This window comes from Ascidiella aspersa, chromosome 9, assembly GCF_963924565.1.
Source record: "Ascidiella aspersa chromosome 9, kaAscAspe10.2, whole genome shotgun sequence".
NCBI lineage: Eukaryota > Metazoa > Chordata > Ascidiacea > Phlebobranchia > Ascidiidae > Ascidiella > Ascidiella aspersa.
Genome location: NC_139455.1, coordinates 24,139,825 through 24,158,556, shown reverse-complemented (window position 1 = coordinate 24,158,556; position 18,732 = coordinate 24,139,825). Strand labels below are relative to the sequence as shown.

At 39.8% G+C, this 18,732-nt stretch overlaps 1 protein-coding gene and 46 non-coding genes across 47 annotated transcripts in view; 11 read left to right on the top strand and 36 right to left on the bottom strand.

Moving 5' to 3' along the window:
* LOC146133850 (uncharacterized) overlaps nucleotides 1–18,732 on the bottom strand; it is a 142,775-nt gene that overhangs the window by 122,424 nt on the left and 1,619 nt on the right. Inside the window, exons 3-10 of the mRNA XM_083397839.1 lie at nucleotides 17,620–17,851; nucleotides 16,854–16,987; nucleotides 16,233–16,357; nucleotides 12,386–12,513; nucleotides 11,586–11,637; nucleotides 11,022–11,147; nucleotides 10,422–10,488; nucleotides 9,137–9,614 (exon numbers count right to left, since the gene is read on the bottom strand). Coding sequence (XP_083253965.1) covers nucleotides 9,137–9,614; nucleotides 10,422–10,488; nucleotides 11,022–11,147; nucleotides 11,586–11,637; nucleotides 12,386–12,513; nucleotides 16,233–16,357; nucleotides 16,854–16,987; nucleotides 17,620–17,851 — 1,342 coding nt within the window. The remainder of the gene's footprint in view (nucleotides 1–9,136; nucleotides 9,615–10,421; nucleotides 10,489–11,021; nucleotides 11,148–11,585; nucleotides 11,638–12,385; nucleotides 12,514–16,232; nucleotides 16,358–16,853; nucleotides 16,988–17,619; nucleotides 17,852–18,732) is intronic.
* Trnal-uaa (transfer RNA leucine (anticodon UAA)) lies at nucleotides 74–156 on the top strand. Its single transcript has one exon. It is a non-coding gene; the product is annotated as a tRNA-Leu (tRNA).
* On the bottom strand, nucleotides 349–420 carry Trnaa-cgc (transfer RNA alanine (anticodon CGC)). Its single transcript has one exon. It is a non-coding gene; the product is annotated as a tRNA-Ala (tRNA).
* Trnas-gcu (transfer RNA serine (anticodon GCU)) lies at nucleotides 423–504 on the bottom strand. Its single transcript has one exon. It is a non-coding gene; the product is annotated as a tRNA-Ser (tRNA).
* On the top strand, nucleotides 592–674 carry Trnal-uaa (transfer RNA leucine (anticodon UAA)). Its single transcript has one exon. It is a non-coding gene; the product is annotated as a tRNA-Leu (tRNA).
* Nucleotides 974–1,055, bottom strand: Trnas-gcu (transfer RNA serine (anticodon GCU)). Its single transcript has one exon. It is a non-coding gene; the product is annotated as a tRNA-Ser (tRNA).
* Trnaa-ugc (transfer RNA alanine (anticodon UGC)) lies at nucleotides 1,215–1,286 on the bottom strand. The gene has a single exon. It is a non-coding gene; the product is annotated as a tRNA-Ala (tRNA).
* Nucleotides 1,289–1,370, bottom strand: Trnas-gcu (transfer RNA serine (anticodon GCU)). Its single transcript has one exon. It is a non-coding gene; the product is annotated as a tRNA-Ser (tRNA).
* Trnaa-ugc (transfer RNA alanine (anticodon UGC)) lies at nucleotides 1,764–1,835 on the bottom strand. Its single transcript has one exon. It is a non-coding gene; the product is annotated as a tRNA-Ala (tRNA).
* On the bottom strand, nucleotides 1,838–1,919 carry Trnas-gcu (transfer RNA serine (anticodon GCU)). Its single transcript has one exon. It is a non-coding gene; the product is annotated as a tRNA-Ser (tRNA).
* Trnal-uaa (transfer RNA leucine (anticodon UAA)) lies at nucleotides 2,007–2,089 on the top strand. The gene has a single exon. It is a non-coding gene; the product is annotated as a tRNA-Leu (tRNA).
* Trnaa-ugc (transfer RNA alanine (anticodon UGC)) lies at nucleotides 2,283–2,354 on the bottom strand. Its single transcript has one exon. It is a non-coding gene; the product is annotated as a tRNA-Ala (tRNA).
* Nucleotides 2,357–2,438, bottom strand: Trnas-gcu (transfer RNA serine (anticodon GCU)). The gene has a single exon. It is a non-coding gene; the product is annotated as a tRNA-Ser (tRNA).
* Trnaa-ugc (transfer RNA alanine (anticodon UGC)) lies at nucleotides 2,597–2,668 on the bottom strand. The gene has a single exon. It is a non-coding gene; the product is annotated as a tRNA-Ala (tRNA).
* Nucleotides 2,671–2,752, bottom strand: Trnas-gcu (transfer RNA serine (anticodon GCU)). The gene has a single exon. It is a non-coding gene; the product is annotated as a tRNA-Ser (tRNA).
* Trnal-uaa (transfer RNA leucine (anticodon UAA)) lies at nucleotides 2,839–2,921 on the top strand. The gene has a single exon. It is a non-coding gene; the product is annotated as a tRNA-Leu (tRNA).
* Nucleotides 3,190–3,261, bottom strand: Trnaa-ugc (transfer RNA alanine (anticodon UGC)). The gene has a single exon. It is a non-coding gene; the product is annotated as a tRNA-Ala (tRNA).
* Nucleotides 3,264–3,345, bottom strand: Trnas-gcu (transfer RNA serine (anticodon GCU)). The gene has a single exon. It is a non-coding gene; the product is annotated as a tRNA-Ser (tRNA).
* On the bottom strand, nucleotides 3,506–3,577 carry Trnaa-cgc (transfer RNA alanine (anticodon CGC)). Its single transcript has one exon. It is a non-coding gene; the product is annotated as a tRNA-Ala (tRNA).
* On the bottom strand, nucleotides 3,580–3,661 carry Trnas-gcu (transfer RNA serine (anticodon GCU)). The gene has a single exon. It is a non-coding gene; the product is annotated as a tRNA-Ser (tRNA).
* Nucleotides 3,749–3,831, top strand: Trnal-uaa (transfer RNA leucine (anticodon UAA)). The gene has a single exon. It is a non-coding gene; the product is annotated as a tRNA-Leu (tRNA).
* On the bottom strand, nucleotides 4,025–4,096 carry Trnaa-ugc (transfer RNA alanine (anticodon UGC)). The gene has a single exon. It is a non-coding gene; the product is annotated as a tRNA-Ala (tRNA).
* Nucleotides 4,099–4,180, bottom strand: Trnas-gcu (transfer RNA serine (anticodon GCU)). Its single transcript has one exon. It is a non-coding gene; the product is annotated as a tRNA-Ser (tRNA).
* On the top strand, nucleotides 4,260–4,342 carry Trnal-uaa (transfer RNA leucine (anticodon UAA)). The gene has a single exon. It is a non-coding gene; the product is annotated as a tRNA-Leu (tRNA).
* Trnaa-cgc (transfer RNA alanine (anticodon CGC)) lies at nucleotides 4,535–4,606 on the bottom strand. The gene has a single exon. It is a non-coding gene; the product is annotated as a tRNA-Ala (tRNA).
* Trnas-gcu (transfer RNA serine (anticodon GCU)) lies at nucleotides 4,609–4,690 on the bottom strand. The gene has a single exon. It is a non-coding gene; the product is annotated as a tRNA-Ser (tRNA).
* On the top strand, nucleotides 4,778–4,860 carry Trnal-uaa (transfer RNA leucine (anticodon UAA)). The gene has a single exon. It is a non-coding gene; the product is annotated as a tRNA-Leu (tRNA).
* Trnas-gcu (transfer RNA serine (anticodon GCU)) lies at nucleotides 5,160–5,241 on the bottom strand. The gene has a single exon. It is a non-coding gene; the product is annotated as a tRNA-Ser (tRNA).
* Trnaa-ugc (transfer RNA alanine (anticodon UGC)) lies at nucleotides 5,401–5,472 on the bottom strand. Its single transcript has one exon. It is a non-coding gene; the product is annotated as a tRNA-Ala (tRNA).
* On the bottom strand, nucleotides 5,475–5,556 carry Trnas-gcu (transfer RNA serine (anticodon GCU)). Its single transcript has one exon. It is a non-coding gene; the product is annotated as a tRNA-Ser (tRNA).
* Trnaa-ugc (transfer RNA alanine (anticodon UGC)) lies at nucleotides 5,950–6,021 on the bottom strand. The gene has a single exon. It is a non-coding gene; the product is annotated as a tRNA-Ala (tRNA).
* Trnas-gcu (transfer RNA serine (anticodon GCU)) lies at nucleotides 6,024–6,105 on the bottom strand. Its single transcript has one exon. It is a non-coding gene; the product is annotated as a tRNA-Ser (tRNA).
* Trnal-uaa (transfer RNA leucine (anticodon UAA)) lies at nucleotides 6,193–6,275 on the top strand. The gene has a single exon. It is a non-coding gene; the product is annotated as a tRNA-Leu (tRNA).
* Trnaa-ugc (transfer RNA alanine (anticodon UGC)) lies at nucleotides 6,469–6,540 on the bottom strand. Its single transcript has one exon. It is a non-coding gene; the product is annotated as a tRNA-Ala (tRNA).
* On the bottom strand, nucleotides 6,543–6,624 carry Trnas-gcu (transfer RNA serine (anticodon GCU)). The gene has a single exon. It is a non-coding gene; the product is annotated as a tRNA-Ser (tRNA).
* On the bottom strand, nucleotides 6,783–6,854 carry Trnaa-ugc (transfer RNA alanine (anticodon UGC)). Its single transcript has one exon. It is a non-coding gene; the product is annotated as a tRNA-Ala (tRNA).
* Trnas-gcu (transfer RNA serine (anticodon GCU)) lies at nucleotides 6,857–6,938 on the bottom strand. Its single transcript has one exon. It is a non-coding gene; the product is annotated as a tRNA-Ser (tRNA).
* On the top strand, nucleotides 7,025–7,107 carry Trnal-uaa (transfer RNA leucine (anticodon UAA)). The gene has a single exon. It is a non-coding gene; the product is annotated as a tRNA-Leu (tRNA).
* Trnaa-ugc (transfer RNA alanine (anticodon UGC)) lies at nucleotides 7,333–7,404 on the bottom strand. Its single transcript has one exon. It is a non-coding gene; the product is annotated as a tRNA-Ala (tRNA).
* Trnas-gcu (transfer RNA serine (anticodon GCU)) lies at nucleotides 7,407–7,488 on the bottom strand. The gene has a single exon. It is a non-coding gene; the product is annotated as a tRNA-Ser (tRNA).
* Trnal-uaa (transfer RNA leucine (anticodon UAA)) lies at nucleotides 7,576–7,658 on the top strand. The gene has a single exon. It is a non-coding gene; the product is annotated as a tRNA-Leu (tRNA).
* Trnaa-ugc (transfer RNA alanine (anticodon UGC)) lies at nucleotides 7,852–7,923 on the bottom strand. The gene has a single exon. It is a non-coding gene; the product is annotated as a tRNA-Ala (tRNA).
* Nucleotides 7,926–8,007, bottom strand: Trnac-gca (transfer RNA cysteine (anticodon GCA)). Its single transcript has one exon. It is a non-coding gene; the product is annotated as a tRNA-Cys (tRNA).
* On the bottom strand, nucleotides 8,166–8,237 carry Trnaa-ugc (transfer RNA alanine (anticodon UGC)). Its single transcript has one exon. It is a non-coding gene; the product is annotated as a tRNA-Ala (tRNA).
* Nucleotides 8,240–8,321, bottom strand: Trnas-gcu (transfer RNA serine (anticodon GCU)). Its single transcript has one exon. It is a non-coding gene; the product is annotated as a tRNA-Ser (tRNA).
* Nucleotides 8,409–8,491, top strand: Trnal-uaa (transfer RNA leucine (anticodon UAA)). Its single transcript has one exon. It is a non-coding gene; the product is annotated as a tRNA-Leu (tRNA).
* Trnaa-ugc (transfer RNA alanine (anticodon UGC)) lies at nucleotides 8,717–8,788 on the bottom strand. Its single transcript has one exon. It is a non-coding gene; the product is annotated as a tRNA-Ala (tRNA).

The window sequence follows — 18,732 nt, the reverse complement described above, 5'->3', positions numbered from 1 at the left end:
GGTTACAACAAAACAAGTTTTCGCAGTTACAACAAAGTGCAACTTAAAAAATATTCTTGAAGCTAATAAACTAACTGGGTTGGCCGAGTGGTTAAGGCGTGGGACTTAAGTTCCAATGGATGTATATCCGCGTGGGTTCGAACCCCACACCCAGTACTACTTTTTGGTAAATTGAAGCAATTCACTCATATGAATTCAACACTGACTCAGATACAATACAAATATAGATTCAATAGTAGGTTTTGACAAAAATCAACAATACGGTTTTCTGCAAAATATAACTAAAATTTAAATCAAAATAAAACTTCGAGTTCTTCAGAAAGAATCAACAAAACAAATTGAAAAGGATGGAAATGCCGGGGATTGAACCAGGGGCCTCACACATGCGAAGCGTGCGCTCTACCACTGAGCTACATCCCCTACGACGAGGATGGGATTCGAACCCACGCGTGCAGAGCACAATGGATTAGCAGTCCATCGCCTTAACCACTCGGCCACCTCGTCGCTGTGTTGCGGTAGGTTACAACAAAACAAGATTTCGCAATCACAACAAAGTGCAACTTAAAAAATATTCTTCAAGCTAATAAACTAACTGGGTTGGCCGAGTGGTTAAGGCGTTGGACTTAAGTTCCAATGGATGTATATCCGCGTGGGTTCGAACCCCACACCCAGTACTACTTTTTGGTAAATTGAGGCAATTCACTCATATGAATTTCAACACTGACTCAGATACAATACATATATAGATTCAATAGTAGGTTTTAACAAAAATCAACAATACGGTTTTCTGCAAAATATAACTGAAATCTCCAGTATGTTTGACAAGTTAGGGCTGAAATTTAAATCAAAATAAAACTTCGAGTTCTTCAGAAAGAATCACCAAAACAAATTGAAAAAGATTGAGATGCCGGGGATTGAACCCGGGGCCTCACACATGCAAAGCGTGCATACTACCACTGAGCTACATCCCCTACGACGAGGATGGGATTCGAACCCACGCGTGCAGAGCACAATGGATTAGCAGTCCATCGCCTTAACCACTCGGCCACCTCGTCGCTGCGAAAAAAGGCATTTGTGAGGAAATCATTAGACCAAAAAACTAAGAAAACCATTAATTGTGATATTTTCAAAACAACTGTGTTGCGATATTACATAGTCCAACAAAACAATCAATGTAGAACTGAATGATCTAACAATCGATTCACCAAAAAATATGGAGAAGCCGGGGATTGAACCCGGGGCCTCACACATGCAAAGCGTGCGCTCTACCACTGAGCTACATCCCCTACGACGAGGATGGGATTCGAACCCACGCGTGCAGAGCACAATGCATTAGCAGTCCATCGACTTAACCACTCGGCCACCTCGTCGCTGTGTTGCAGTAGGTTACAACAAAACAAGATTTCGCAATCACAACAAAGTGCAACTTAAAAAATATTCTTCAAGCTAATAAACTAACTGGGTTGGCCGAGTGGTTAAGGCGTTGGATTAAGTTCCAATGGTTGTATATCTGCGTGGGTTCGAACCCAACACTCTGTACTACTTTTTGGTAAATTAAGGCAATTCACTCATATGAATTTCAACACTGACTCAGATACAATACATATATAGATTCAATAGTAGGTTTTAACAAAAATCAACAATAGGTTTTCTGCAAAATATAACTGAAATCTCCAGTATGTTTGACAAGTTAGGGCTGAAATTTAAATCAAAATAAAACTTCGAGTTCTTCAGAAAGAATCACCAAAACAAATTGAAAAAGATGGAGATGCCGGGGATTGAACCCGGGGCCTCACACATGCAAAGCGTGCGCTCTACCACTGAGCTACATCCCCTACGACGAGGATGGGATTCGAACCCACGCGGGCAGAGCACAATGGATTAGCAGTGCATCGCCTTAACCACTCGGCCACCTCGTCGCTGTGTTGCGGTAGGTTACAACAAAACAAGATTTCGCAATCACAACAAAGTGCAACTTAAAAAATATTCTTGAAGCTAATAAACTGACTGGGTTGGCCGAGTGGTTAAGGCGTTGGACTTAAGTTCCAATGGATGTATATCCGCGTGGGTTCGAACCCCACACCTAGTACTACTTTTTGGTAAATTGAAGCAATTCACTCATATGAATTTCAACACTGACTCAGATACAATACAAATATAGATTCAATAGTAGGTTTTGACAAAAATCAACAATACGGTTTTCTGCAAAATATAACTAAAATTTAAATCAAAATAAAACTTCGAGTTCTTCAGAAAGAATCAACAAAACAAATTGAAAAGGATGGAGATGCCGGGGATTGAACCCGGGGTCTCACACATGCAAAGCGTGCGCTCTACCACTGAGCTACATCCCCTACGACGAGGATGGGATTCGAACCCACGCGTGCAGAGCACAATGGATTAGCAGTCTATCGCCTTAACCACTCGGCCACCTCGTCGCTGCGAAAAAGGCATTTGTGGGAAAATCATTACGCCAAAAACTAAGAAAACCATGAATTGTGACATTTTCAAAACAACTGTGTTGCGATATTACATAGTCCAACAAAACAATCAATTTAGAACTCAATGATCTAACAATCGATTCACCAAACAAATATGGAGATGCCGGGGATTGAACCCGGGGCCTCACACATGCAAAGCGTGCGCTCTACCACTGAGCTACATCCCCTACGACGAGGATGGGATTCGAACCCACGCGTGCAGAGCACAATGGATTAGCAGTCCATCGCCTTAACCACTCGGCCACCTCGTCGCTGTGTTGCAGTAGGTTACAACAAAACAAGATTTCGCAACACAACAAAGTGCAACTTAAAAAATATTCTTCAAGCTAATAAACTAACTGGGTTGGCCGAGTGGTTAAGGCGTTGGACTTAAGTTCCAATGGATGTATATCCGCGTGGGTTCGAACCCCAAATCCAGTACTACTTTTTGGTAAATTGAAGCAATTCACTCATATGAATTTTTCACTCATATTTCACTCATAAGCAATTCACTCATATGAATTTCAACACTGACTCAGATACAATGCAAATATAGATTCAATAGTAGGTTTTGACAAAAATCAACAATACGGTTTTCTGCAAAATATAACTAAAATCTCCAGTATGTTTGACAAGTTAGGGCTGAAATTTAAATCAAAATAAAACTTCGAGTTCTTCAGAAAGAATCACCAAAACAAATTGAAAAGGATGGAGATGCCGGGGATTGAACCCGGGGCCTCACACATGCAAAGCGTGCGCTCTACCACTGAGCTACATCCCCTACGACGAGGATGGGATTCGAACCCACGCGTGCAGAGCACAATGGATTAGCAGTCCATCGCCTTAACCACTCGGCCACCTCGTCGCTGCGAAAAAAGGCATTTGTGAGGAAATCATTAGACCAAAAAACTAAGAAAACCATTAATTGTGATATTTTCAAAACAACTGTGTTGCGATATAACATAGTCCAACCAAAAAATCAATTTAGATTTCAATGATCTAACAATCGATTCACCAAACAAATATGGAGATGCCGGGGATTGAACCCGGGGCCTCACACATGCGAAGCGTGCGCTCTACTACTGAGCTACATCCCCTACGACGAGGATGGGGTTCGAACCCACGCGTGCACAGCACAATGGATTAGCAGTGCATCGCCTTAACCACTCGGCCACCTCGTCGCTGTGTTGCCGTAGGTTACAACAAAACAACTTTTCGCAGTTACAACAAAGTGCAACTTAAAAAATATTCTTAAAGCTAATAAACTAACTGGGTTGGCCGAGTGGTTAAGGCGTTGGACTTAAGTTCCAATGGATGTATATCCGCGTGGGTTCGAACCCCACACCCAGTACTACTTTTTGGTAAATTGAAGCAATTCACTCATATGAATTTCAACACTGACTCAGATACAATACAAATATAGATTCAATAGTAGGTTTTGACAAAAATCAACAATACGGTTTTCTGCAAAATATAACTAAAATTTAAATCAAAATAAAACTTCGAGTTCTTCAGAAAGAATCAACAAAACAAATTGAAAAGGATGGAGATGCCGGGGATTGAACCCGGGGCCTCACACATGCAAAGCGTGCGCTCTACCAATGAGCTACATCCCCTACGACGAGGATGGGATTCGAACCCACGCGTGCAGAGCACAATGGATTAGCAGTGCATCGCCTTAACCACTCGGCCACCTCGTCGCTGTAGGTTACAACAAAACAAGTTTTCGCAGTTACAACAAAGTGCAACTTAAAAAATATTCTTGAAGCTAATAAACTAACTGGGTTGGCCGAGTGGTTAAGGCGTGGGACTTAAGTTCCAATGGATGTATATCCGCGTGGGTTCGAACCCCACACCCAGTACTACTTTTTGGTAAATTGAAGCAATTCACTCATATGAATTCAACACTGACTCAGATACAATACAAATATAGATTCAATAGTAGGTTTTGACAAAAATCAACAATACGGTTTTCTGCAAAATATAACTAAAATTTAAATCAAAATAAAACTTCGAGTTCTTCAGAAAGAATCAACAAAACAAATTGAAAAGGATGGAGATGCCGGGGATTGAACCAGGGGCCTCACACATGCGAAGCGTGCGCTCTACCACTGAGCTACATCCCCTACGACGAGGATGGGATTCGAACCCACGCGTGCAGAGCACAATGGATTAGCAGTCCATCGCCTTAACCACTCGGCCACCTCGTCGCTGTGTTGCGGTAGGTTACAACAAAACAAGATTTCGCAATCACAACAAAGTGCAACTTAAAAAATATTCTTCAAGCTAATAAACTAACTGGGTTGGCCGAGTGGTTAAGGCGTTGGACTTAAGTTCCAATGGATGTATATCCGCGTGGGTTCGAACCCCACACCCAGTACTACTTTTTGGTAAATTGAGGCAATTCACTCATATGAATTTCAACACTGACTCAGATACAATACATATATAGATTCAATAGTAGGTTTTAACAAAAATCAACAATACGGTTTTCTGCAAAATATAACTGAAATCTCCAGTATGTTTGACAAGTTAGGGCTGAAATTTAAATCAAAATAAAACTTCGAGTTCTTCAGAAAGAATCACCAAAACAAATTGAAAAAGATTGAGATGCCGGGGATTGAACCCGGGGCCTCACACATGCAAAGCGTGCATACTACCACTGAGCTACATCCCCTACGACGAGGATGGGATTCGAACCCACGCGTGCAGAGCACAATGGATTAGCAGTCCATCGCCTTAACCACTCGGCCACCTCGTCGCTGCGAAAAAAGGCATTTGTGAGGAAATCATTAGACCAAAAAACTAAGAAAACCATTAATTGTGATATTTTCAAAACAACTGTGTTGCGATATTACATAGTCCAACAAAACAATCAATGTAGAACTGAATGATCTAACAATCGATTCACCAAAAAATATGGAGAAGCCGGGGATTGAACCCGGGGCCTCACACATGCAAAGCGTGCGCTCTACCACTGAGCTACATCCCCTACGACGAGGATGGGATTCGAACCCACGCGTGCAGAGCACAATGCATTAGCAGTCCATCGACTTAACCACTCGGCCACCTCGTCGCTGTGTTGCAGTAGGTTACAACAAAACAAGATTTCGCAATCACAACAAAGTGCAACTTAAAAAATATTCTTCAAGCTAATAAACTAACTGGGTTGGCCGAGTGGTTAAGGCGTTGGATTAAGTTCCAATGGTTGTATATCTGCGTGGGTTCGAACCCAACACTCTGTACTACTTTTTGGTAAATTAAGGCAATTCACTCATATGAATTTCAACACTGACTCAGATACAATACATATATAGATTCAATAGTAGGTTTTAACAAAAATCAACAATAGGTTTTCTGCAAAATATAACTGAAATCTCCAGTATGTTTGACAAGTTAGGGCTGAAATTTAAATCAAAATAAAACTTCGAGTTCTTCAGAAAGAATCACCAAAACAAATTGAAAAAGATGGAGATGCCGGGGATTGAACCCGGGGCCTCACACATGCAAAGCGTGCGCTCTACCACTGAGCTACATCCCCTACGACGAGGATGGGATTCGAACCCACGCGGGCAGAGCACAATGGATTAGCAGTGCATCGCCTTAACCACTCGGCCACCTCGTCGCTGTGTTGCGGTAGGTTACAACAAAACAAGATTTCGCAATCACAACAAAGTGCAACTTAAAAAATATTCTTGAAGCTAATAAACTGACTGGGTTGGCCGAGTGGTTAAGGCGTTGGACTTAAGTTCCAATGGATGTATATCCGCGTGGGTTCGAACCCCACACCTAGTACTACTTTTTGGTAAATTGAAGCAATTCACTCATATGAATTTCAACACTGACTCAGATACAATACAAATATAGATTCAATAGTAGGTTTTGACAAAAATCAACAATACGGTTTTCTGCAAAATATAACTAAAATTTAAATCAAAATAAAACTTCGAGTTCTTCAGAAAGAATCAACAAAACAAATTGAAAAGGATGGAGATGCCGGGGATTGAACCCGGGGTCTCACACATGCAAAGCGTGCGCTCTACCACTGAGCTACATCCCCTACGACGAGGATGGGATTCGAACCCACGCGTGCAGAGCACAATGGATTAGCAGTCTATCGCCTTAACCACTCGGCCACCTCGTCGCTGCGAAAAAGGCATTTGTGGGAAAATCATTACGCCAAAAACTAAGAAAACCATGAATTGTGACATTTTCAAAACAACTGTGTTGCGATATTACATAGTCCAACAAAACAATCAATTTAGAACTCAATGATCTAACAATCGATTCACCAAACAAATATGGAGATGCCGGGGATTGAACCCGGGGCCTCACACATGCAAAGCGTGCGCTCTACCACTGAGCTACATCCCCTACGACGAGGATGGGATTCGAACCCACGCGTGCAGAGCACAATGGATTAGCAGTCCATCGCCTTAACCACTCGGCCACCTCGTCGCTGTGTTGCAGTAGGTTACAACAAAACAAGATTTCGCAACACAACAAAGTGCAACTTAAAAAATATTCTTCAAGCTAATAAACTAACTGGGTTGGCCGAGTGGTTAAGGCGTTGGACTTAAGTTCCAATGGATGTATATCCGCGTGGGTTCGAACCCCAAATCCAGTACTACTTTTTGGTAAATTGAAGCAATTCACTCATATGAATTTCAACACTGACTCAGATACAATGCAAATATAGATTCAATAGTAGGTTTTGACAAAAATCAACAATACGGTTTTCTGCAAAATATAACTAAAATCTCCAGTATGTTTGACAAGTTAGGGCTGAAATTTAAATCAAAATAAAACTTCGAGTTCTTCAGAAAGAATCACCAAAACAAATTGAAAAGGATGGAGATGCCGGGGATTGAACCCGGGGCCTCACACATGCAAAGCGTGCGCTCTACCACTGAGCTACATCCCCTACGACGAGGATGGGATTCGAACCCACGCGTGCACAGCACAATGGATTAGCAGTGCATCGCCTTAACCACTCGGCCACCTCGTCGCTGTGTTGCCGTAGGTTACAACAAAACAACTTTTCGCAGTTACAACAAAGTGCAACTTAAAAAATATTCTTAAAGCTAATAAACTAACTGGGTTGGCCGAGTGGTTAAGGCGTTGGACTTAAGTTCCAATGGATGTATATCCGCGTGGGTTCGAACCCCACACCCAGTACTACTTTTTGGTAAATTGAAGCAATTCACTCATATGAATTTCAACACTGACTCAGATACAATACAAATATAGATTCAATAGTAGGTTTTGACAAAATACAACAATACGGTTTTCTGCAAAATATAACTAAAATTTAAATCAAAATAAAACTTCGAGTTCTTCAGAAAGAATCAACAAAATAAATTGAAAAGGATGGAGATGCCGGGGATTGAACCCGGGGCCTCACACATGCAAAGCGTGCGCTCTACCACTGAGCTACATCCCCTACGACGAGGATGGGATTCGAACCCACGCGTCCAGAGCACAATGGATGTGCAGTCCATCGCCTAAACCACTCGGCCACCTCGTCCCTGCGAAACATGCATTTGTGGGGAAATGATTAGGCCAAAAAACTAAGAAAACCATAAATTGTGCCATTTTCAAAACAACTGTGTTGCGATATTACATAGTCCAACAAAACAATCAATGTAGAACTGAATGATCTGACAATCGATTCACCAAAAAATATGGAGAAGCCGGGGATTGAACCCGGGGCTTCACACATGCAAAGCGTGCGCTCTACCACTGAGCTACATCCCCTACGACGAGGATGGGATTCGAACCCACGGGTGCAGAGCACAATGGATTAGCAGTCCATCGCCTTAACCACTCGGCCACCTCGTCGCTGTGTTGCAGTAGGTTACAACAAAACAAGATTTCGCAATCACAACAAAGTGCAACTTAAAAAATATTCTTCAAGCTAATAAACTAACTGGGTTGGCCGAGTGGTTAAGGCGTTGGACTTAAGTTCCAATGGATGTGTATCCGCGTGGGTTCGAACCCCACACTCAGTACTACCTTTTGGTAAATTAAGGCAATTCACACACATGAATTTCAACACTGACTCAGATACAATACAAATATAGATTCAATAGTAGGTTTTGACAAAAATCAACAATACGGTTTTCTGCAAAATATAACTAAAATCTCCAGGATGTTTGATAAGTTAGGGCTGAAATTTATTTCAATATAAAACTTCAAGTTCTTCACAAAGAATCAACAAATCAAATTGAAAAGGATGGAGATGCCGGGGATTGAACCCGGGGCCTCACATATGCAAAGCGTGCGCTCTACCACTGAGCTACATCCCCTACGACGAGGATGGGATTCGAACCCAGGCGTGCAGAGCACAATGGATTAGCAGTCCATCGCCTGATATTTTGTCAAATTAGAGCTGTGACAAAAAGTGCGCCCTACCACTGAGCTACCATCCCCCACCAAGTAATATTTTTTGGACAATTACAGCTTTGTAGAACCATAAATTTCAACATTCAGTATCGAAGATATTACAATCATAAAATAAATTATATGCCAGACTTTGGCACAAATCAACAATTCTTTGACATTTTATACAATCAATGTGGACTATTCAATCAATTTTAGAACTAAAAATAATATATAAGATTTTAAACTTTTATGTAAGGTTTTCAGTATCTTACCTAGTGATTGACCTGTGGGCTTGGTCGATGGCGACTTTGGGGAATTTCCCTGACTCGATACGCTTCGCACACTGACCGGAAGTGACGTAGCCTTGTCGCTAGCGGCGCTCTCGAGTTCCGCCTTCACTGGTGAAGCTCCGTCAATGAAAACCTCCTTTTTCGAGACGGGTTGGAACGTCCTTACTGTTTTCTGCCCTAAGATCGCCCTCATTGCACTGACGTCATCAGTTTCTACGTCATTGAGGGAGGAGGCGTCAAGAGACTGGGCGCCGGAGTTTGATGAGGGGGGAGTCAGCAGGGGGGAAGGGGTACGGTGGTGTTTACTGACCACCGAGGCCAGTTTCACATCGTCTACTTCTATGGCTTGGTTTGGACGGTAGAAATCCTGCCGCTCGCCGCCGCTGGGGACGCTATAGAGCGGCTCGTGACTGGTGGAGTCGGTGGGCGTGGTGTGGGCGTCGGACGGATTTGGGTGACGCTGGATATATGTAGTAACCTTGTGAATTTATATAAAGGTTTTGCCTCTTGAAAAATGAAATATGCTTGCTTAGATGCATGTAGACTACAGCAGTAGACTTATATAGTAATGCTAGACATTTTATGTAGATGTTAATTATATATATATTTCGCCAGCGAAACAACAAAACAAATTTAGTAAAATTTAGCGTGAAAAAATCTTGTTAAACGCAACTCAGGTCAAAAAACGTGGCAACAAACGGTGCGATGGCATCTAAGAAAAAAACAAGAAAAAATTAAGTGGAGGCGTAAAAACACGATAAGAACAATAGCAAAAACAACAATCGATGTTGTGGGCAGTTTCTTATTTGATATATTAAAACAACAAAATACCGGCCTTAATTTTTTGTTTAGGTAAAACGTATGGTTTTAGATCACTATATACGGATCTGTTCATAAGTTTAATGGTGAAAATAACGGCCCAAATAGACGTTAAAACCGACATGCTTTATTTTCAAACGTTTCGGCAATTTCTAATGCCAAAGTGTATATAAACGGGTGCAACCGATGTGGCCTTCATATCACTGATGATGGCATCAGAAATTGCCGAAACGTTTGAAAATAAAGCATGTCGGTTTTAACGTCTATTTGGGCCGTTATTTTCACCATTAAACTTATGGTTTTATTTATGCAAATCTGACAAAAAAAAACTCTTCCGATTTTAGTTTACACACAGATATTATTAACGCAATTTATCGTCAATAGTAAAGCTAAAATATCCATAAAATATCATTCAGGCTTCATTAACCGAACTCCGGTATTTACTCACATCTTTCTTCGAAGATTTCTTGGACGGATTAGCGCTTTTGTGGTGACGCGATTTCGCCTTCATATTTCTAAAAATGTAAAAAACAATATTAAAACACATGGTAAGACATCAGTTAAGTATGTGTTTCCACAACAGAATCTTGCCCTCCAACAGAACACATAACCCCGGCGATAAAAGTTCAAAAATTTTTAGTAGCTTGAGAAGTGCACCGCTCGAAACAACAATCAGCAAGGTCTAAAACTTTAAATATAAATTTGCATTTCGCCAAATATATGAATAGCATCATCAGTTTATTTGTACAAACAAATAGCAAATAAATAGTAAAAAATATTTAAACGTTAAGTAAGTGATTAGAATACATCCAAGAGGACCAGTCCAAGACTAACATGGGCAAAGACAGTCTGCGTTTAACGCTAACCAATAAAGAAAAAAAAGAATAAAGAATGAGAAGCATGATACGTTGTATTAAAAGTTTTAGACCATGCTAGTTGATTGGTGTTCGAAGCGGTGCGCTTCTCAGGCTATTTAAAGACATCAATATAAAGTGCATCAACTCCAATACCACACTGGAGCGCTATTTCAACGAGGTGAGTGTTTAACCTGTCAAGGGTTGCGGCTCCATCTTGGAAATTAGGATCCATGAAATACTGCGGGTGGTAGTAGTAGGCGTAGGGGTAGGGGAGGGTGTAGTAGGGGTGTGCGCCGTACTGGGGAATCGAACCGCTCCTGAAAAAAGCATCAAACGTTTCTGTAACACCAGTTTGTAAATGTTTTGTAGGTTTAATTACACTAATAGTAATCAGAGTACAGTATTGAGACTGAATAATTTATATTTGCAGCTTACAACATTATACTTGTTCGTTACTAAAGCAACAATTTGTCGCGAATAGAGCATTATGTGTTTAAGTTTCTTAACAAGCATGCTTAAGCGGTTTATATGCATCGAAAAAACAATAAAGGTAAGGATTTTAATTTAAGATTTTTTTATTCTTTCAAAGAAAATATATATGTATTTAAACTAAACTTCGGAAAACAATTCTAAAAAGTCGTGCAACAACTTAACAACAACAACAAAAATGTTGTTGGTTGAAGATCGCAAAATGGAAGATCGGCTCTAAAACACCAAAAATTGCGAAACATAAATAGAACAATAAATTGACTTACTGAAACTCTGGAGGACCGCGCCGTAAGGTTCCGTTTGGGCTCATTTGTGGACCTAAAAACAAAAAACAAAACACAACTTAACACCAACATTACTTTGTACCCGATTGTTTAATTGTTGTTGATTTAGACAGGCAAATTAGAAAACAAAATATGGTTTATCATCTGATAGGCCCGAGTCGCATTTTGTGCAATAGAATTTTTTTAAGAATAAAAAAGTAACTACGCAAGAATGTAGTGCTTGATTTATTAACATCTGCTCACTCATTTAAGATATTGTGTCCCATAACTTGTACTTAAGTACGTTAACAGCTCTAACAACAGTAAACAACAAAGACAAACGACAATCTGGTGCTGGTAAAGTCTGAATAATGCCCCTTTTAAAAAATCACTACGTTAGAGCAGATAAAATAGCTGGAGGTTTCTCGTAGACCTAGAATAAACATCAAAGCCAGTACAGAAGTATGCAGCATTTTGTAAACAGCTCGAAAAAATCTTCATGGATTTTTTTAACAACACCAATGTTAAAGACAAATGACTTTTGGAACACTATATACGGATCTGTTCATAAGTCTAATGGTGAAAATAACGGCCCAAATAGACATAAAAAGCGACATGCTTTATTGTTCAAAGGTTTCGACGTAAATGACTTTTATTTAATAGAAATGATCACAAATACTAAATAATTCTGTTTGAACGTTGATACTCAATCTACAATCACACTCATTACAGTTTTCCAAGTTTTACCAGGTAGCCCGGAAAAACTAGAATAGAAAACGCAGGACAACAGCACACTTACTGACCTGGTGAATGGGGGTAAATAGGTCCGAGGGGGTAACCCATTCCGTCCACAATTTGCCCCCCTCCTTCAACCGCCCCCATTTCATCGGGAAAGTGCGCCCCAGGGGGCAGAAACGGGGGAAATGGAAAGCTGAAATAAAAAAGTGATCAGCATATTTATATTGTTAAAACAAATATATAGTGATATGCATAATTCAAATGTTGAAACCCGTAGTAAGAATATCAAAGCCCATACAGAAGTAGAGAGCATTTTGAACGTTTCGAATAAATCTTAAGATAATGGTTGGAGGTTGTAGTTAGACGTAGAATGAATATCAAAGCCCATACACAAATGTAGCATTATGTGAACGTTTCGAATATATCAAATAATAATTTTCAACATCTGAAAGAATAAAGATTTATTCGAAACGTTCAAAACGGTTCCTACTTCTGTGAGCTGTGATATTGATTTTATGTCTGTCTAACTACAACCTCCAGAAATTAAATCCGAAACGTTCAAAATGCTATCTGCTTCTGTATGGGCTTTGATATTGTTATAACGCCTTACTACAACCTCCAACCAGTATGCTCCAATGTTGAAACTAATATACACTATAGTGTACATATGTAACTAGATGTCGTACTGGCTAACGAGAACGAATCCGTATCATTTGCAACGTGCTCCATTCTAAGCCGGCGTTATAGCTCATTGCGTAAAGCATTTGACGGCCAAGTGATTTTGTCGCCAACTATAGGTCAGCTGTTTGTTTTGCTCGTTGTGGTGAAATAAAGTACATTATTCAGTCATATTGGTTGGATGGCAAGACAGAGCAGAAATATCAAATCCCATTAAGAATCAGGTAAGAATGTGTAAATGCACATTACGACATACAATTCGCGGCAGAAGAAAATTTAAAACCCATACAGAAATAGGTTAATTCGTCCCAACGTTTCTATTAGGTACTTTAAATTTATTTAATTAATATATTTGTGACACTAAACTTTCAGGCTACCTACTTTACGGCCTGTCATATGCTAAGCGCTTCACGTGTCGCAAACTCTATTAATATAAGAAGACGTAAATAAACTATAAGACACATAAAACAATAAGAGCGGCCAACGTCTGAAAAGGTGGCGGAAACGTCAGCTATAAAGCTTTCTCAATGTTTTCCAAACTCGCCCGAACCCCGTCTGCCATACATTGGTTTCGAAATACGCGAATCACCACAACGAGAGAAAGAAATGGTGCAAGTGTCAAATGTAACTAATTATCAGGTGCCAACGGAAAACGTGATAAGATAAGAAATTAAGCGTGAAAGGTGGGTGCAAAAGTGGAAAAGCGATATAAAGTGAGTGAGAAAGAAAGAGTGAAAAGAACAACAGGAAACGATAAAGCAAGTAACAATACCAAACGCAAACAATAATCGGTGCAACATATTTATTTTATGTCTTTCAGCCAAAAAAATCGACTATACTTACTCGTACTTTGGCATTAACATCGTTCTAGGACCCACTAAGGTTTAAAAATACAGGTATCCTGTTTAGCTAGGAAACACGATTATTGAGTAACGGCGGATCGACAATGAAAGAATATAATAGATCTATTATCAGCGGATGTAGTAAAAGTTCATTGCTACACCCCAGTGAACGCGTAACCGACCGGAACGACGTTTTGTGACGTCATTACCCCGACGTATGGCACTCGACAAACCTCAAAGTCGTGTTTGCTTTGAAGGTCTCGCATATATCGATATCAAAGGAGCGGTGGCAATAAAAACGATTGTAAATGTTACGGAAACCTGTAAAATAAGGAGCGCAAATTCGCCAGAAGTTTTGTTTCGTCTCTTTGTTAATATTGTATGGCGACACGAATAGAACCATAGAGCGACAGAAAAAAGTTTTTTGGGGTTTAATGCGAAAATAAACCCAGTGCGTTTGTTGTATACAAAACTAGATTACTTAATTACCGCTATATTTACATGTTACCTTTAATTTCATATTAGTTGTAAAATGTTGTACAAGGACCACCTCAAAATAGATTTCACAAGTTTTACAGCTTTTTTGCAATCCTAAATGTATTAACTTTGCATAGTGGTTGGGGTGTTGACGTGGAAAGACTCAAAACCCATACAGAAGTACGTAGCATTTTAAACGTTTCGAATAAATATTAAGATAATGTTTGGAGGTTTTAGTAATACGCAATAAGAATTTATCTAAGCCCATACAGAACTAGGTAGCAATTTCTCAATATTTCGTTTCAACATAGTCCAAGACATAGTAAATTCATTAATTTTTTTTAAATTAAACAAAACACATCATCCTTCCCTAACGAAGAAATGCCTGCGGAATATATCGCTTTCACGCTTGCTATTAGATAGTGGTTGCGATTGAATCTCTCTTATAGCACGTCATTCCAGCGATCGACAAACAGGAGGTTTGAAGTACACAAACACGAGGCAACCGCGAAACTATTAAATCGTGCAGCGAAAATGCTTAGTGTGGGAACATAGCGACGATTAGCCGCAGGCGGTGTTGGAAAAAACAGTAGGACTGCAGTTTGCAATGGCGACTGCAGGACAACGTCTGTGTTATTATGTTATGACATCGGTTCTTTGCGCAAAACAGAGAAACCAAGCGTCTATTAAGTCAAAGGAATCATTAAGTAGTCAAGGAAATATTGAACGTACAATACTTCCAATATACATAATTTTATCATACCGGTTATTGTGGGATCACGTACAGTTATAATACTTCGAAGGTTTAAAACCGGAAAAGCTATTTTCTGTTAGATTTTATTAGTTTGAGATTGTCAAAGACAGTTATGACTCACGAGGATTGCATTTGACTGTTTGTTTTGCGAATGCGCACCAAGTTTGCACTAAATTGCATTTTGTCACAAACTTTAATATGTGTTGCTCAAAAGAACATTTAGAATTATTATAGTGAAAGCAACTAAGAACAAATTGAAATCCAAGTTTTCATTTTTGCGATATTCGTCAAGTAAAATAAAGTGACTTAAAATGTTCCAAAAATTTGTTTTTTATTTGCCGCGTTTAATTGACGTGGTTGGCAATTTACAAGCTAAAATGAAATTTCCAATTAAAACACTTTCTAGCAGTGATGTCTGATATTGCACATTCTATTTCGATACCCGAACATTTTTGAGGGGGTTCCGATTCCACCCTAGCAGGGTTTCCCAAACTGTTTTTCCCAAACTGTTGGTTGATATTGATAATTTTCTTATTTAAACGGAGACCTTAAGTGTTTCTTGAACATTTTTAAAGTCAGAGTGCACCTGTGGACCTTTGAAAACGTGGTGGCACACCTGACGAGCAAAGCAAGCGCGATTTCTTATTGGTTTTTAATATATAGGCCTTAGTTCCGACCATTGGTGGTCCGCGACGACTGCGCGGTTGGTCCGTGGCGATATGACAATAAATTAAAAAGTTACGCATATATGTTGTACAGTACGTATCCTTTCAAAGATAATTGCCGCAGTTGTTCACAACCTAATGATTTCAAAAGCTTTTGCTATCCAGTATCGTAAATATTGCTTGTTGCGCCTTCGTTGTAGTAAAAAAGTTGTTTACGAAAAATTCTCGTATTCCTCGTCTATGACCTAATAATATATTCTTATCGCCATTCGGAATTTGCGGTTTTGTTGAGATTATTCCAACCGTTATTTGCCTACGCAAAACTTTCCGTCCCATTGATGTTGTCAGTTTTTGTAAAAACATAAAAATCGGTTTTAATAATATTTGCTTTGTATTGCGGTCCGCGAAAGGTACCGGTGCTATTCGAAATTATTGAATATCTTAATAAGTTACCACTTAATGTCGGCTGGTTTAAAATGTTTTTGCTTGGACTTACGGGTAATGCTGGTTTTGATCTGCTGGCCAGTAGTACGTGTGGCCCGTCCCACCAGACATCACAGGGTCGTCGATTTTAGTCAGATCCGGTGCACTGTGGTAGGCCGAGTTGTTTTTGTCAAGTCCCTGAAATTAGCAACAGATTTATTTGATGAAAATATTGCAAAAGACAAAAAAATGTTTTTATAGCAGCAATTATTTTCTGCTTAATAAACAATTTTTTCACTTTTTTACTAGAGTCGGACTCGGGACTGATCGGGTTTATTTTGTTAGCCGGAGTCGGACTCGGGAGTCGAACTCGGGGTATTTTAACTGACTCCGTAGCCATGTTTTAATATTATAGTTGGTTTAGCGCTTTAATGTTTTTGAAAATTTAACGTCTCAAAATGACATTTAAACGTGTCAACCTCTTAAGTTACTACTTCTTTGTCGATCCTCAACATAACAGGCTTTTTTTTCATAACAGGCAACAGTTCATTTTTTTTTATTTTCAAAAAACAGTCATTTCAAGGAAATAAAAGACGCAGGCCGGAAGAGTTATACCGCGGGCCGTGGTTTGGTCTCCCTTCAACTACACGTATTTTAAACTGTGAAAGACTCATATCATAACATAAGGCCTAACCTTGTTTTTCTTCTTCCTGCTTCGCTTGCCTTGCTTGCTTTCCTTCGAGCCCATTGCTTTAGCGAGCGTTGCATCAATGGGCGCGGCATTATCGGGAAGGTGGAGCATTGGGCGGTCGGCTGTAGGAGAGGAAACTGTAAAAGGAAAGGTTAGTCGTGAAATGTAGGAGTCGTTGTGTCACAAATCAGCCATGGAGAAACATTGGTTGCCAGGAAGAGGTATATGCTTCAGTATGTTGTTTTACAGCCATCAAAGATTACCTGAAATACTGTTTTGTACGGTTGGTTGTGTATTTTATTCCATTACAGAAGGTCGCATAAAGACCAGAGGCTGTTCCGACTTAGCTGAGAGAGTATGGCGGTTCCTCCCGGTACGTGAGGCAAATAGCCTCCCTACAGTTTTCGTCACATTAATTTTAAAGAATAATTACATTTAGGGATGATCCTTAGTAGTCGCTGGATTCGGTAAAAGTGCCAAAAAAAACATGTGTTTCGGAACAAAGTGGTTGGCTATGCCGACATATTTGGCCACAATAAACTTATGCAATAACACTACCAGAACATTTGCCTGATTATAGCGTAGCTTCGTCTTCTTACAAAGTTCAATAGTACTAATACTCACCAAAGGAAATAAACCAAATTTTCATCCCCAAATAAACTTTGTTAAGTCCAGTCAAAGAATACGCCGCCACCCAAGTACTTCTTTATATAGTAGTACTTCTTTGGTTGTGCTTCAATTACTTATCAACACTTACAACTTGACTAACCAGGTATTTCGTTAGGATCATCGTTTTCTTTTGATTTACTTCTATTCTTGCTCTTTCGTTTCTTCCCGGATGTTTTATCCCCTTTGTTCCTCTTCTTTTTGCTCTTCTTAGCTCCTCCTTCTTTTCCCGGCTCTTCATCCACCTCTTTACTCCTTTCACGGCTCCTCCTCCTGCGAGGAGAGCGAGACTTTCGATCTTCGGTCTTCCTGGATGCGGGGGACTCTTCATTGTTCTGCGACCACACAAATCATTGTAGCCGAACTGTCAAAGGTGCTTCAGTGTTTAAGAGTGAAATAATTCGAGTTGGTCAGACGACTCAGAGCTCAATGGTGGCCCGGTTGAAATAAATTTTCGCTTAAACCAGGACTGTATTCAACATTTGTTTTAACCTAGTAAGGGTGAGTACAGTGTAGTGAAAGGGCAACTTTATCCTTTAACGGTAGTCATGCTCGTTTAAGTTTAAAAGCATGTAGAAATGACATATATGCCGAGATACAAATTGCTTTCAAAAGTATAAAGGTATAACCTGCAATGGAAAAACAAAAATAAACAATAGAATAAAGGCAGCATGAACATTAAAACTTCTAGGCTGAATTAGCCAATAAGCAAAGTAAGCACGGACTTAGGTCACCAAGGGGAGGGGGTGCCACAGAAATTTTCTCAGGTGAATTTTCAAGTGCCTCAGTATTTAATGAAAAAATTCGAGTTGGTCGGACGACTCAGGCCTCAATAGTGGCCAAGTTGAAATAGTTTTTCGCTTAAACAAGGGTTGGATTTAGCATTCGTTTTTGTACCAGGACTGGATTAACCATTAAGCAAAATAATTAACTGCGTAGGTCACCAAGGAAGGGGACACCCCAGAAATTTCAATACCTGAATTTTTATTGGTGCCTCAGTGTTTAATGAAATAATTCGAGTTGGTCGGACGACTCAGGCCTCACAAGTGGCCGGGTTGAAATACATTTTTGCCTATTTTTCTTTCTCAAGTCCCATCCTAAACCATTTTTATAGATAATATCTTGTGTAGTTTATTGATAATACCTTTGTGTGGTTTATATCGGTTCCAAGGACTTAAGAATTTACGGCCTCTAAAAGACACGATCCCTGGATTTA